Genomic DNA, 17,217 nt, shown 5'->3' on the forward strand with positions numbered 1-17,217 from the left:
GTTCTTTTACATGTGACCACATTTGAAATACTTTTTAGTTTATAGTTTTTAATATAAGCAAATTTATTTTAAAAAATTTGTGTTAAAAGCTATAACATGTATAAGCTTATTTAATCACTCTCAAAGTCGTTCCTGGAACCAACTAGTACTAAGCAATGACAGGGCTCGAATTTAACACTTGCAAACTCGCAAAATGCTAGTTGAAAAATGATTTTGCGAGTTAGATTTATGTCAACTGGCAATTTTTTGCCAGTTGAAGAAAAATTTGAGAACGCTCGTCAGGAAAATGCGAAATATAAATGGGGCGTAATATTCGCAGGTAGCCGAGTTATAAACTATGCGCGCACTTGCTGTCTGGTTTACATTTTCTATACCTTAACCTCACTTAAAAAAGTACACAAATTTAAACCAGTCCAAATGTAATTTTGTCCGTGTAAATCAAGCGTGATCGGAATAAAATGTCTAAACGAACTTCTTCCCACTTACTGAAGCAAATGTGTCTTCCGATAACAATACTCTGAGTACAGAAGATGATTCACAGTCTATCAAAAGAAAGACAATTAGACCTTCAGTTAAAACGGTTTAAAATTGGGAGAAAGAACTGCATGTCAGTCTTACGTACTAACTTGATGACGATGGAAATGTTGCTAAAATATTTTGAGCTGATTGTTGTGCGCATAATCTAGACCAGACATCGTCGGTATGGCGACAATATTGCATTATTATTTTTTTTACATGTAGATTGACATTTGATAAGAATCCCTGTCCCCTAAATCAAGTTTTTGAGTAGAAAGTTATGTTGCTGATTCGTACCCCGGGCAGTTCGAAAGTTTCAAACTCGTCCAAATAGATTACAATCTTAAACAATTTTGGAATTAAAAAATCATTGTCGTAGAAAGTGCTAGTTGAATTCAGTTTTTGCTAGTTAAAAATATGTCCACTAGCAAAAAATTGCTAGTGGCAAAAAAAGTTAAATTCGAGCCCTGAATGAGTGTAAAGTTTCATGCTCATGGAAACAATAGCATGGCTCTGACAGGATTTGAACCCACACAGCCAGTATTCCTTAGATTACTAGTACAAGGTTTTAACCTAATTACCACTCAGCCATGCAGCCTTTCATCAGTAACTTTAGCTAGAATAACGGGGGATCAAATTTGCAAGTTTTGAATTTGTAGTTTCATAGTGTTATCAACTGATCAATATGTCTGTTTATATTTTATTCAATTGCTATTCTTCTTTTACTCTCTTATGTAACTAAGTAAAGTAACATTCCATCAATCAGGCCACCTCAAATATATTTAATCTTTAGATTTGGATGAAATGAAGATTTGGAAAAAAACAGAAATAGTGGGCTATTTAACCATCACCATGTTCTGGTGTCTTTTTTAACAGAACATTACTGTAATCATTTTTCGTTTTCGTAAACTTAAGATTACGTAAGAGAAAAGGTAAAGTGAGATTTTCAGAAGAAAGTTTTGTTGTTAATGTTGAAAAGTTACTGCTAATCATATGTGCCAAGGGATTGGTTAAAGTTTTATGTTGTTGCATCTTACCCAGAGTAATGATTTTTCTTGATATTAGTTGGCATTAGTTATTTGGTTGAATATGTACAAAAGTTTATGTAAAAAATGCATGCATGTATTACTTTCTCTATTTGATACATTCCAACAAAATAAAAAAGCATTTTCAGTATGGCTGATCTATATGTTGTCTTTTTTTGTGCAAAATTTATGTTTACTTTCTTTGTGAGAAGTCTTTTTAATTTGATTTTAAATTTACACAATATCTTTTTATTGTTTTTGTTCTTTTTATCTGATATAAACAGGTGATAATTTTTGTAACTGCCAGATTTGTTTTGTGGTTTTAAAGTTTATTTTTATTATTTATTAAGTTATCATTATTTTAGTGTGGATATGTTATAATGTCAGTCAAATTGATCATTTTATGTAACTAGTAACTTGACTATTGTTTTGAAAAAACAGTTGATCTTGGGACATGTTTAGTTTTACAAACTGTAGGTATTAAATTGACAAAGTGTTAGTTTAAATGATGATGTTGCTAGAATATGTATCATAGTCTGGCAACATATTATGTATTGTTTGAATCTTTCCAGTATAATGATTTATAATTATATTCTTGAGTTTTATTTATGTTTTTTTTCCATTCCAATTTTAAGGGCATCTGTTGCAAAGATGGAAAGTAATTTATACAGGTAGATAGTTTCCATGTATTCCTCTCTTTCCTATTAAAATCTAATACCATTCCAACTTTATTTACATGTATTTTTTCTTAGTAAATATGTATCATTATCACTTTTTCATTCAGGCAGAATGATAGTGCTTGACCTTGACCTTACCAAAGGTCGTGTGATATAAACTAAATATATGTGCTATAACGGTGAATATCTTTAATTTAAAGTAAGTTATATTGAGGCTTTTAAGGTGAAGGTCAAGTAAACAACTTACATTCGATGAAAGCCATAAAAACTGGTCAGGTACTCATTTTGCCAGCTGTGATTTTTCTATGGAAAGTCAAGGTCAAGTGAGTGACATTGACCTTGGTTTATATGATGTTTTAATTGTTTGGTTTTAAACGTTTTATGTCTGTGATGATGATTTTCTTACTTTGACCATGTTTTCAGTTATCTTTCTTTTACTTTAGTGTAACTTAGCATTTTTATTTATTATTATTTTAAATACATTAAATCAATATGTAAAAGAAAAATGCAAAATAAATAGGTTTACATGTACTTTAGTTTTGTTTTGGTTTGTTTAATGATTAATTGATTGATTGATTGATTGGTGATCACAGATTGTGTTTATGAGAAAATGATAAATTGCGGAAGATATCTCGACGCACCCAGCATAGGACACACACAAACAAACATAACTCGTATAATGTGTCATGCACCTAATATACTGCGGGCAACAAGCATATCTAATGCACCGGACAAAAAGTACGCACGCACGTAACAACGCACGCACACAAGATCCTGCACACACCAAACATGCACGCACCAAGCATATCTCATGCACCCCAAACATACCGCACGTAACCTTACATACCGCACGTACCGAGCATATTTCATGCACCCCAACATACCGCACGTACCTAACATACTGCACGTACCTAACATACCGCATTATAAAGTTAAGTTCTTAATATACCTTTAAAAATTTCTGTTTTCACATTCTTCTTACTTCTTTGTCTTTTAATGCCCCCCACAGAGTGAGAGCATATAGCGTGGCACTTGTCCGTCCGAGTGTCCGTCCATCCGTCCGTCTGTACGTACGTCCCGAAATCTTGTGAACGCAACTCCTCTTAAACCGGATGGCATATTTTGCTTAAACTTCAAGGGATGAACAACCTTAATGTGTAGATGGTAGTAAAGGAAGGAATTTTTGCTGCGACCAAATTTAACAGAATTATGGCCCTTTGTTGATTTTTTCACTATATACTATGTAGAAATTTTGTGAACGCAACTCCTCTTAAACCGGATGGCAGATTTTGCTTTAACTTCCAGAGATGAACAACCTTAATGTGTAGATGGTAGTAAAGGGAGGAATTTTTGCTGCGACCAAATTTAACAGAATTATGGCCCTTTATTGATTTTTTTCACTATATACTATGTAGAAATTTTGTGAACGCAACTCGTCTTAAACCGGATGGCAGATTTTGCTTAAACTTCCAGGGATGAACAACCTTAATGTGTAGATGGAAGTAAAGGAAGGAATTTTTGCTGCGACCAAATTTAACAGAATTATGGCCCTTTGTTGATTTTTTCACTATATACTATGTAGAAATTTTGTGAACGCAACTCCTCTTAAAGCAGATGGCAGATTTTGCTTAAACTTCCAGGGATGAACAACCTTAATGTGTAGATGGTAGTAAAAGGAAGGAATTTTTGCTGCGACCAAATTTAACAGAATTATGGCCCATTTTTGATTTTTAGTTTTCAACTTGTGGCACATGTAGTCCAAAAATATTTGACCTAGAGTCATAAGATTGACAGAACAGTGGCGTGTGGGGGCATCCGTGTCCTATGGACATTTCTAGTTTCTACTTTAAAGCCCTTTCCCCCGCCAACCACACCTTGTTGGCCACAATCTAAAGACAATTATTTTTCTAACTTAATGTGTTGTAAAGCGTCGATTTATTCTTAATTTTATTATGAACATCGCCTCTGAAATATGTAATTATTGTCTATCATTATAGCATTAATCTAGTTGGCACTTAGCTAAATTAGACACTAGAGTGATTTCTAATGCAAATGTACACCTAATTCACAAAAAAATAAATAAAAATGATACCTCAAAGGTCAATTATTGCTACATATCACTGATTAGATTGAATGTAAAGTCTTGTGCTTATTGACCATATCTATTTTGTTCTGTTTCACTGACTTCTTTCTTTATAAGTGAAATTTGATAATGTTTTGAATTACTATGTAACAATACCTCTCTGTTCTTTAATAAACCAAGGAGCTTTAAAAAAACCAATGCAAAATGGAGATTTAAATACTTGGTAAGTTTTATTTATTTTCACTCGTAATAAAGCGTATGTAAAACCAAAAACTGGCATGATAAAAAATCTTTCCGGAAATAGTTTGTTCATTATTCAAAACACATATGTTTCTATTATTTCTTATGCTAACAACGTAAAAATAAAAATAAATATTTCAAAGGGTTATTATCTCAGAGCTCTAATTTTCCGCACTCCCCTTTTCATCTCGCACAAGATTATATTGCACAAGATCGAGATGGGTTGCACAAAGTATTTAAGTGGAAATTTTTATTATTAAAAATAAGGTTGAATATATAGGCGCTATATTACTTTATAATGCGTTAGAAGTAAAATGATTTTTTCAACTTTCACAGTGCAAGCGTTCAGCCACGGCTTTACTCACTCACCAATCTCTTAGTGATATCTAGTACTATAACCAGATTGTTTACAATCATAACCACTTCTAAGAGTCTGTAATTTATAGCTCTTTAAAGATAATTAGTATGGTGAACCGATTGTGTAATAAATTTATAGTTTGATAAACATTAATAATGGTAGAACCAAAGTATAATACGAAGGACGGTGATGATGATGACGACGACGATGATGATGATGATGATGATGACATTGCTGCTACTGATGATGACAACGATGAAGGTGATGATGATGATGATGATATTAGATTATTTAATTATTTCTAATATCTTTATGACGATGCTGGTGATGGTAGTGATGATGATGATTGTGATGATGGTTTTATTTGATATATGAGCCGCGCCATGACAAAACCAACATAATGGGTTTGCGACCAGCATGGATCCAGACAAGCCTGCGCATCCGCGCAGTCTGATCAGGATCCATGCTGTTCGCTTACAAACCCTATAACAAGTAGAGAAACTGATAGCGAACAGATCAGACTGCGCGGATGCGCAGGATGGTCTGGACCCATGCTGGTCGCAAACCCATTATGTTGGTTTTGTCATGGCGCGGCTCAATTATGATTTGATACATCGTTTTATATTTCATTCCGTCAAACAGTAATTTGACGTACTTACATCTGGAAAGAAATCGGTAACGTCACCGGTGACCAGAGCAATGTATCACGAGACAAGATCAGTGTATTCGGACATCCATCTACCAGATAAAAACAACCTTAATACACCACGGCCCATCACCGACCTAGGTGTAAGAACTGCCTTGAAGAAAGATAAAGATCTTCTAAACAAGAACGTTACTCCGGAGGTAAAACATATCTATTTCATGCTAATGTGTGAACAAATGAAATAAGAGAATTTTAAATGAAAGACAATCTGACACTTATTGTTATTATTATTATTATTATTATTATTATTATTATTATTTTATTTTTTTTAACACTTCAAGCCCCATTAGCTTAAAAAGCCTTTGTGGAGTTTTCTAAAATATTCAGGCATTACCGAAATGTGCCACTTGATACTAAATTAATGTGACATGACCGTCATTTTATGAAAATCTCAATCCGTAAATTAACCTACTATGGTACTAGATATCTATATAGAAAAGAACGGGAACTACGATTTTACAACTCACTCCCTCACAAACAGTGCGATATATGTCATACTAATATATCTTACTGTGATTAGAATAGAAATGGAATAGAAATGATAATAAACGATTATATATATGTCTAGGATGAGAAGATTTTGTCATTGATAACGAAGAATGGAGAATGGGAGAAGAAGTATTGGAAACAGAGGTTGAAGAATTCTCTTGCTTGGGACACGGAGAAGGAAAAGCATGATCATCTAAAATTAGAGAAAGATAAGAGTCACAGAATGAAGGTAGAAATATTGAGAGAAGAAGATAGACAAATGGTTTTCATGAAAAAGGTAAGTTAGTAGATATGGACAAAATTAAAAAGTAACATTTATCTAATAGGTAGTTTGCACATCTAACTGAATGATTAAATATAATTTATTTATAGATTTAGTGTAGTTCTACTTGAGCGTTCATGAAATTGAATTATTTTTACCCTTGCTACGAAAAAATCTTTTATCCTTACATATTTATTTATTTTATTTTTTTCTGGTGGTGGTGGTGGGGGTGTTAAATCGCTTCCACATATACTTAAGGACAATGAAAACGCACGCCCGCACTATATGTATTTTATTACATGAAAACAAAACACTAACGACTCAATTAGATATATATCATTACTTTAATACAAAACACGCAATTAACAACTGAAAATAATTTAAAATGTTTGAAATCAAATGGACACCAGTAAATCGAAGAACCTAAGGTGAAAATCCCAAAATCACACTTTTTCATCAGAGTAATGGCAAAAAAAATGAAAATCCAATACAAATTCACTCATAAATGTCTATTCGTAATGTCACCGTCGGGATCTTGAGAAACGACAATGTCCTCCATCAGCGTCTCTTACAGATGTACATCGTCGCCTCATAGATCTTACGGTGCGGATAGTCACCTGTGGAATCTGACGCCATTCGGCCTGTAGTGTAGTGCAAAAACGCTGGTGAAGCCGATAAATTGTAGACCGATGGACACCAAAACGGTTGGCGCTTTATTTGTAAGATAGACCAGACTGAATCTGTCCTAAATAAGCCTAGCGGTAATGGTTTCTTTGTAGAACCATTGCATACAATTTGCTAGCAAGTCTTCAGTAGTGTTTGAAATTTATCACCTTTTATAGAGGAAAAGTGAGAATATGCAATTTCCATGTGAGCTTTGACGATTTCTAAAACTGACCATTGGCATAATTTAATTTTCATAAAGATTTTAATTGCTCGTTTGTGTCTAACATTTCTAGAAAGGTGTGTAAAACAAGTTTATAATTAACAGTTTAAAAAAATAAATAATTTCATTTCAAAAAGTAACCATGAATTTGTTCAATCTGTTTTTCTGTAGTGATCTTATCACAATTAGCCAAAAGTGTTACTTTTGATTCTCCGGGTACTGTCTTTATTATGCAATTATTTCATTAAAATGCAATCATTTTTCATAACGTTGGTATCTAAATGACCGGGACGCATTCGGTTTAATGAAACTGTGAAAAAATATTTAAAAGAAATATAGTTTCCTTGTTAAAATGCAATTATTCCGACCGTGCGTTTTCACTGTCCTTAAGTATATTAGATCTAGAGCTCATTTGGCGTATGTCCAGCTTTACTGTCATTTTTCATGAAAACTGCTTTTGTATTTACTAAATGAAAAACAAACCATCCAGGTAGGCACTGAATGCATAGATAGAATATGTTGCTGTAAGTGGTATCGGGACTAAAATGGTTTTATAAACATTGAAAACTTGCACCACTTAAAAATGCTACTGACTGGAGTGAAAGACTTCCCAGATTGATTATATTAATACAATTGTCAGGCCTGTGATAGTGTAATGCTGCAAAGTCAGTGATGATTGTGCCAGGTAGACGAAACTTATACATGTACAACATTGTTTATGTTAAAGCAATGGTAAAGCTGCATTTGATTAGAGATACCTGAGATCGATCCAAGACCTAAATAAAACTTTGTATTTTATTCTGCAGTTACAAAGGCAAAAGAAGAGATTGAAAAGGAAAACAGAGTTAATAGTTGAACTTGAGAAAGCTGGCAAAGCGACGGAGAAGGCGTTGAAAACACAAAGAAAGCTAAAGGTAACATAGCAAAACACACTGGTCTTTATAATTCCTCTCTTATACTGCAACTACTGAGAAACGTTTTTTAGCATAGTCTTATTTCAAGAGATTTTCATGCAGATTTTGATTTTACTTTAAAATTATATTGTACACAAGATATTGTTTATCATGGATTGTCTATATGAACATTCTGACAACCATCTTTATTTTACAGGCGAAGAAAATTAAGGAAATGGCAGAAAAAGAGCATGAACTTAAAGAAAATCAGGTATTTTTAAGCTTCTAGTTTACTGTTTTCAGCAGATTATTAACTGATGGTTTATTACAATTAGAAGACAATGTACTTCTTATTTTCTTTATTTATTAGCAATTTAATGTTTTCATTCAAATTTTCAATATCCTAAGATTAAAGCAATTACAGTTACGTAAAAACGTGCACTTTTAATACAATATAATCACAATCTTTCAGTAGACGACAACGTTAAGTTTTATTCAACGTCAAAATAACGACCCTTGTGACTGAGGGGTTGTCTTTAAGAAACGAAGTTACGTGATTGTAAGAGGCGACTAAATGGGCTCGAGAACCTGAAGTCTATGCATCTCTTAGCTTCAGGAGGTGACGTGGTTTTGACCCTTGGTGTTGCATTGATGTTTGTAACACCAGTCACTAGCGAAAATTATCTGTCCTGTCTGGCCGCATTATGACATTTACTGTGTTGGTGTGCCGTTAAACCAAACAAACAAAAACAAAACAAAATAACCTTGACCTTATAAGTTATTAAAGTACTTTTTAATATATGGTATAGATGTATGATTTTTATAAACCAACAGGAAAAGAACTGGTGGGATTTGACATCTAAAGAATACGAGAGAAAAATGCAGGAGAAAATTGACCATGACAACAAACGACTACATGCAAATGAAAAACGAGACGAAATGATAAAAGAAGAAAAAGAGGTAGTCTTTTATTTACATTTCTAAACAACCGTCCTCGAACGTTTCATATTTTATACCTGAATCCTTATTATGCCGGTGCTATGGGGCATAAAAGATGCTGCACTCACGATTAAGTCTGCGATTTGCACTTTAAACTTAGGGTTTCATTGTCGATTGTCTCTCGCTCAGTATTGTTGTCTTTATTAGCACATGAAAGAATGAATGATTCTTAAGAAAATGTATACAATGACGCATACTATGTGTATTTCAATATGCTTAATTGCAATAAATGTTTAAATCTAATTCGGATTGATCGCATTTTTATTAAGTTTACAGATTATATATCTTGCCATTTTAGCAAGGATGTAAGGCACATGCGTTTGTATTCTTAAAAGAGGACCCCTTGCTGTATGTTCTACTACTGTTTGTTTTGTTTCAGAAAATTGCTCATGAAAATGAAGAGGAAAGGATGTACTTTACTGAAAGATTTGTTGTTTATGAAAAGAAAGCCAAGTAAGAATCTATACCATAACTGATTTTATTGGAGATGCTTCCATTATCTTAAAAGGCAATTTATGAAGTAAATACTTCATTTGTTTGCCTTTTATACCTTAAAACGTAATTAAGAGACAGCACATGTCGTATTTAAAGACGCAACTCGATTAGTTCATTGTTTTTTGGTGATGCTGACTTTATGTTATCAATGATGCAAAGCAATTCAGTCTGTATGTATTTTATCTAAAAAGGTATGAATTTGGCAAGGAGATCGACGCTAAATTAGACTTCAGCAGAAACTTTACCGAACTACTTTTGTTTCAGAGAACACGAGAAAGCTTTAACGGCTAAAATTGAAAGACGAATTAAAACAGTTGAAAAAAATCATAACAAGAAGCTGAAGGAACGATACAAAGAAATACAAGACGATGCGTATGTAGAAATAAAGTTTTATCTTTGGCCATGTTACCCCCTTAATTGTTATTATTTATAGCTTATCTTGAAAAAAAAACCTTATTCTTTATTGTTTTTTTTTTTCAACAGAGAAAAAATGAATGTGCTGTAAAATTTAAAAAAGGGTATTTAATAGAGCTTTCTTACGATGAGACAACCTTTTTGAAAATGTAAAATGGTTGAAAGTAGCAGACTATCATGTTGCATATATACATGTAATACGAATTCCCCTCACTTTTCAATTGCAAAGTACAGTAAAATTTAGAAAAACATCTACACCCAAATAATCATTTTTAATCAACACTTTTCATGGCAGGAAAGTCGTCTGCTAGAATGTCGTCTGCTCAATTTCTTATTTTATCAAAAATAATGATTGCTTGTCAAATACTTGTTATTTGACTTGACGTATTTGTCTCTGTTATCCGTAGTACATAAACGGTTAATTGTAACAAATGGAGAACAATGCCATATATATTTTCCAGCAAGAAAGAGGAAGAACGACTACACCACGCATTAAAGGAACAAAAGAAGCTAGAAAAACAACAACATAAACGAATGATAAAGATGTTTCAGAAGACACAAGAGGTATAATGTACTTTAAACTTTTTTTTGGTTATGAAAGATTCATTTTGGAAATGAACTTACAGCTATTGTTCTTATTAAAGATGGGATGGGTTAAAAATCTTGTATACAAAACAAACTGTTTTAAATTAATTACAAATGTTTGTTGTACAATGCAAATAATTTGCTCTTAGCCTGTTTGTTTCTTTGATTTGGTTTTACGTCACACCGACACAGTATTAGTCATTTGGCGACGTTCCAGCTTTACTGGTGGAGGAAGACCTCAGGTGCCCTTACGTGCATTATTTCAGGCACGAACGGGCACCTGAGTAGAACCACCGACGTTCCGTAAGCTAGCTGGATAGCTTCCTCACATGAAAGAATCCAAAGTCCCTGTCGGGATTCGAACCCCGGCGGTGAGGGGCAAGTGGTTTGAAGTCAACGGCCTTAACCACTCGGCCACGGACGCCTTTGTAAGCGGCGGAAATGGCCTTTGTGCGCCAAGTGTAGAGCAGGTCAGTGTAACTATGCTGCTGTCTGCTTGGTCCATAGGGATCCCATAAACTATGGTCAGTTTCAAATTTAATGCAGTCTAAGTCAGTTATAAAAGAATAGTACAGGTAGGGGTCTTTATATACAAGAAAGAACAATCTGCCATGGTCATTTTTTATACACAAGCGCGCAATGCATCCCAAATAAATGTTGTTCTACATGATATATAAATAACATACATAATGTATAAGATCAAGCAATATTGAATGTGTTAATGATACAAATATACCGGAAGTGTGTACTTTTGTAAAAGATGTTCTACCTCGTAATGGACTGATCATATTTTTAAATTGAAACCTTTTATTGTTTTATTGTCAATTTAAGGATTCGCAATATAAAACAACTTAAATTGAGCGTCTTGGCAACCAACAATACATAAACATTTTAGAAATGGAAGATCCCGCGTGAGAAATGTAGAACAAAAACAATTAGTTGGAAGTCAAAGACTCAGGACTTTTGAATCTATTCATGATAAATTATGATATTAAGTGAAAAATTATAAAAACTTAAAAAGTAACATACAGATTTGCAGACGGCTCTTGCTCTGTACTGTTGGCATAGACACGTTAATTATTGCCGCTTGCATTCAAAGGTTAAAGTGATATTAACAACATTTGCTATTTAAATATTTTAGAGTATTGACAAAGCGAACGCCAACCTCTCTAAAGCGTTTGATACAATCACCAGTCATATCAAAACAGAACGTGAGGAGAAAGAAAAAGAGCAACATAAAAACATGAAAAGGTATAAGTTTTGCTTTTAAAAGAACAACATAAAAACATGAAAAGGTATAAGTTTTGCTTTTAAAAGAACAACATTAAAACATGGAAAGGTATTAGTTTTGCTTTTAAAAGAACAACATAAAACATGAAAAGGTATAAGTTTTGCTTTAAAAAGGATAAATACCCAAATAACTCTATTCTTAAAGTCACATTATGCCTCAGAAATCCAAAATTTTTAATTCTTTAGAAAATGTTAAACATGTGTTTAATAATGTTTAAATAATGGATTTAGAGCATATTAGATGTTTCATAACTGAAGACAGTTGCGCTGAATGTGCAGTAATGTGTTGAAAAAATAGCAACATGTAAAACAAAGTAGAATTTTGACTTCCATACAAACTACTCAATCACTATGATACAGAGCAAGATATTTCATATATGTGGCTAAATGAGTATTTTGTTTTGGAAACTGTATAATATGAGTTTTGGAAACTGTACATTATGATAATAGAAAGTTTTTGAGAAATAAAAATGATAACATTTCCGAGGTATAATGGGCTTTAAATTATTGCCGTGACGAATGTTTTCCAAATGAATAAGTAATTAAACAATGTTATATTATATGTAATAGAATGGAAACAAAATACATGTTTCTAAAAATATAAAAATTGTTTGGATGACATATTAGAAACTGATATTGTTTTGTTATTTTGTGTGTATGTTTTAAACACCAATATTGATCAATCTCGTTAAGATAATGTGATCATAATTTTCGCTTCGTTACTCCTCGCTAGCGAAGGGTAGTGAAGCGGCAGTAAGGATATGATTTTAATGTGATTGAAATATTGATAAATCGGGTTTTAATGCAAGTTGTTACTTATTTCAATATGAATCTATATATCTGCTTTAAAAATTATTGTTTTCATCTTACTTAGAGTACTTCCAAAATGCTTGTATCAAATAAATATCGTAATAAATTGCTTTTAAAGCGAGGGCGTATGCACAAAATCATTGCTCAACAAAAACAACCCTACTTAAAATTACATAATAATATGTTTGTTCCAGAACATTTTATTCTGTTTACGTGCAATATTCATTTGTGTTTAATAACAAACACATTCTATGTTACAAGTCCTTCAGGAATCCTCCATAAGATTATGGAACAAATATAATTTTACTGGTGTTAAATATTTTAAAATAATTCATTAAATATAGCTTTATACACTTTAAGAGAAGTAAAAGTGTGGAATTTCAACACATCTAAAAATTTAATAGTGCATGATGCGTCAAACTTGATGTTGCTGATGATAAGAAAAATGTGTCTGAAAATTGATGAGAATCCCTTAAGAAATACAGAACTCATTGTCCCAGTTTTACCAATGTCTCATTAGTCATTTATCCTGTTAAACATAAAAAGTCTATTTCACTTTAAGACTTAAAAAGGAGACAGCCAAGTGGAATAAGAAGCTTGCGAAAGAAATCAAAAAAGAAGAAGAAATAATGCAAGAGAAACAAGAAGAACGTTCAAGAATAATGGATCAAGTAAGCTTATGAAGTGTATAAAGATATATGGCCGCACCCTACAGTTTACACAATTTTTATTGGAATTTTGAAACGATCATTCAACTCCAAAATATATGTATGAAAAATATATATACTTCTTTTTGAGCGGATGACATCTGCTGAACAGTTAAAACCCTTTATGAATTGGCCGCATGAACATTTTATTCTGTTTACAAAAGTTTTTTTTATGTGTGTTAAATCAGGGTCTTTCTATTTGAAAGGCCAGAGACATTCTTTGTTACAGCTATTTCGAGAATTTATCATAAGAATATGGATACAACATTAAATGTTATAGAAATATGTCATTAGATATAGCTTTATACCATGAAATTCTTAAATTTCAGCGGTTGATAATTCACTCTTTTAATTCTTTTATTTTTTTTATAAATCAAGATGATAAACAGCGTATCTAGATCTAAGCTATTTAATCTAGTAACTTAAGTTGTAATGGTACTATATTTATAAATGTTTTGAATTCAATTGGTAAAACTTTTTGAAACAAATATTTTCAGATTTGCCTTTTTTAAAAAAAAAAATCAAACTCGAATATTCTGTTTGTAAGCAGTATAAAACACGAGTACTGTGTGGAAATTATTCATTTAGGAGCGCAGTGGCTGCATCGGTTGTAATGCAATGCCTTAACTGTCTGTTTAACCAAATTTTCACAGTATAAAATGAATGGCACCATGTCTTTCCATACTTTACTACTGATAAAAAGTCATACTAATGTGTATAGACATTAATTTAAAGAGCAAAACTGATAATTTCAGAATTAAACATATAGATATTTTATATTCCAGACAAGAGATGTAGCTCACGGATCACGTGTACTTCGAAACAAGCTGCGTGATACATACGGCGCGGAAAACTTCGACAAAAAAGTATTCCGGGTGGAAAGGTTCCACAGTTTAGGTACGCGACCTTCCACCCAGGATTGGAACACTTCTTCAATCAGTCTATTGTGAAAAAAGACATTGTTACATTCTATCATTTTAAAAACGTTCTGGCGATTGCAATTCATTCTACATGCTCTATGTGATAATTTTCACAGCTCAGTTTTTTAATCACTTATCCACTTGTCCAATATTTTAAATCACTTATCCACTTTTTTTAATCGCTCATCCATTTATTTTCAAATCTTTTCTTCAGTGCTTATAATTGCAATTTATGTTTTGATTATACATGTAGCTCAAGTAAGTTATTGACCTTTTTGGTTTTACGTCTCACCAACACAGTATAGGTCATATGGCGAGTTTTCAGCTTTACTGGTGGAGGACGTCTTCAGGTGCCAGAGGTACCTTTCCGTTGACGAACGGGCACCTGAGTCAAAAAGCACCGATGTTTCAAAAGCTTGCTGGAAAGCTTTTTCATATAAAAGAATACAATGTCTATTCCGGTTTTCGAGCCAACAGCATGGAGGTGCAAGTGATTTGAAATCAACGACAAGGCCATGGGTGCTCCTATAATTTTTTACGCAATTGTTAAGTGTGTTGATATACTGTGTATACTGTGTATATAACTTTGTTTTGGTTATAATTATACATATAAGCAATATTATGTTTGAATTATACATGTTGTTACGATATGTTGTGTTACTGTGTTTTTTTACATGAAGAACATGAAAAATTTCATTTTCTTCAGAAAACTATGTAGTGTTACTTTCTAAATTACTTTTTATACTTAAAAATACCCCATTTTCATCCAATCACCTCATGTCCATTGAATTATACGGTTTTCCCTGCACTTTTGCCGTGTTACAATGCGATACTCTGACCAAATCAAGGAATACACCCCCACCCACCGAGGTTATCTATAATTCACCGAAAGTGATATACATTTAGTATATAATTCAAGAACAAATAGAAATTAATATAAATAAATTCGAATAACTGGAAACAATTGCAACCGAGAACTGAAATAGAGAAATGAATACAACAAGTATTTTCCCTACTTTCTATTACCAATTATAGGCTGAAATAATAAACAACAGAACAGAACAGAACAAATATTTTATTTGACTTAAGCATTACAAGCCCATCGTCGTTAACAATGAAAAAAAAGAACATATATATATTGGTATGACATGGAAGATTTTACATATAATACATGAATTATTATTTCCTTAAACATATATATCGTGAGAATGTAACAAGGAAAAAATATATTTATATATACTCAAAAGTTACATGGAAAAAAAAATTAACAAAAAAGGAATGATTTCAGATTGAGTACGAAATTTATATTATTACAATAGTGAATCCCTTAATTTGAAAGCTTTAAAACAATATAGAGCCAAATTTTTTATGATCTTCTTATTACTACTTTGCATTAATGATATATACTTAATTATATTTGTGTGGGTATAATAATACCTGGGTATATAGAGCCTTCTTAAATCGACATAAGCTGTACATTTTAAAATAAAGTGAAATTCGTCCTCTAGGTCGTTTAAATTACATAGTGTACATTTTCGTTCATCGCGCGGAATATTGTAGTGTCGGCCAACTTCAATGTTAAGTTTATGTGAAGAGAGACGTAATTTAGCCAGTGCGTTTCTAAATTTTGTATTTTCTAATAGTCTGATAAATAATTCAAGAACAAATAGAAATTAATATAAATAAATTCGAATAACTGGAAACAATTGCAACCGAGAACTGAAATAGAGAAATGAATACAACAAGTATTTTCCCTACTTTCTATTACCAATTATAGGCTGAAATAATAAAGATCGCAATTATTCAGATGCGCTTTGATTTGACATATCTTGTGTAGTATTTAGTTAACATAACATAACATAACATATTCTTTATTTGGCATAAAATGACAATATACATTTATAGCCAATACAGTAAACAATCATGTAATGTAAGAACATGATATACAATATAAATACCTTAACGAATTTTAATGTTTTACAGAGAAAGTTTTTGTTGCTACAAAATTTGAATAAATTTAAGTTACTGTTATCTTACAATGGAAGAACATCATTAATAATAATATAAAGACCTTGACAAAGTTGAAATGTTGTATTTGGTGCTACAAAACTTGAATAAATTTAAAATGCCTACTGTTGTCATTTCTTTCTTAAAATGAAAATTACAAAAATTTGACAAGATACTAACTGTTGTCAGTTTTTCTTAAGATGAAAAATACAAAAATAAATTTGACAACTGAATAAATTTAAGCTACTTATTGTTGTCAACTCTTTCTTTAAATGAGAAATACGAAAAATTTGACAAGTAAAGTATATCTGTTGTCCATTTTTTTCATGTGAAAAATACAAAAAAATATATATGACAAAGTCAAAAATATACCAAATGTTGTCAGTTCTTTCTTTAAATGAAAAATACAAAAATTTTGACAGGTTATTCAACATTTGCGTATTTGTTGTAGACATTAGTTTTTCAAATTTATGAATTGATGGCCAACAAATGTCCAATATTCTGTTCTTAATTTGTTGAAAATTGATTGTTATATGTTCTTGATTAATCCATATGTTCGACATTCCTATATCATTTAAAATCTGTTTAATTTGGCATGTCCATTTGTTACCACCATAAGAAAGACCGTTTTCTGCATCAAATTTTAAGACATTATACATACGTTTAAGCAGACATAGAGGATATTGAATGAGTGTAAGTTCAATACTGAATTTATTGCACGAGCTGAATAAAATAATATTATTTTATTCAACGAGTGCAATAAATTCTGTAATGAACTTACACGAATTTAATATTCTATTTATCACATTCCCAAAATAAAGACCGTTTAAAGTAAAATAAGAGTCATTTTTCAAT

General features: G+C 31.9%; 1 protein-coding gene across 1 annotated transcript; it reads left to right on the plus strand.

Moving 5' to 3' along the window:
• The first annotated feature begins 4,456 nt into the window (after window positions 1-4,456).
• LOC132753128 (golgin subfamily A member 6-like protein 22) lies at window positions 4,457-15,005 on the plus strand. Its single transcript, XM_060743553.1, has 12 exons — window positions 4,457-4,524; window positions 5,542-5,745; window positions 6,174-6,371; window positions 8,049-8,156; window positions 8,353-8,406; window positions 8,970-9,095; window positions 9,514-9,587; window positions 9,894-10,001; window positions 10,505-10,607; window positions 11,770-11,879; window positions 13,291-13,399; window positions 14,221-15,005. The coding sequence occupies exons 2-12, from the start codon at window positions 5,599-5,601 to the stop codon at window positions 14,383-14,385; spliced, it is 1,302 nt and encodes a 433-aa protein (XP_060599536.1). The 5' UTR covers window positions 4,457-4,524; window positions 5,542-5,598; the 3' UTR covers window positions 14,386-15,005.
• The last annotated feature ends 2,212 nt before the right edge of the window (window positions 15,006-17,217 follow it).

The sequence above is a fragment of the Ruditapes philippinarum genome, unplaced genomic scaffold (assembly GCF_026571515.1).
Source record: "Ruditapes philippinarum isolate M1 unplaced genomic scaffold, ASM2657151v2 ctg299_1_1_1_1, whole genome shotgun sequence".
In the NCBI taxonomy this organism is placed as follows: Eukaryota; Metazoa; Mollusca; class Bivalvia; order Venerida; family Veneridae; genus Ruditapes; species Ruditapes philippinarum.

Bases quoted from the DNA above. Each gene is read 5' to 3' on its own strand.
- LOC132753128 (XM_060743553.1), top strand. From the start codon at position 5,599: ATGTATCACGAGACAAGATCAGTGTATTCGGACATCCATCTACCAGAT. The intron at 5,746-6,173 runs GTAAAACATATC...ATATATGTCTAG, and splicing joins ACAAGAACGTTACTCCGGAG to GATGAGAAGATTTTGTCATT. The intron at 10,002-10,504 runs GTATGTAGAAAT...TATATTTTCCAG, and splicing joins AAAGAAATACAAGACGATGC to CAAGAAAGAGGAAGAACGAC.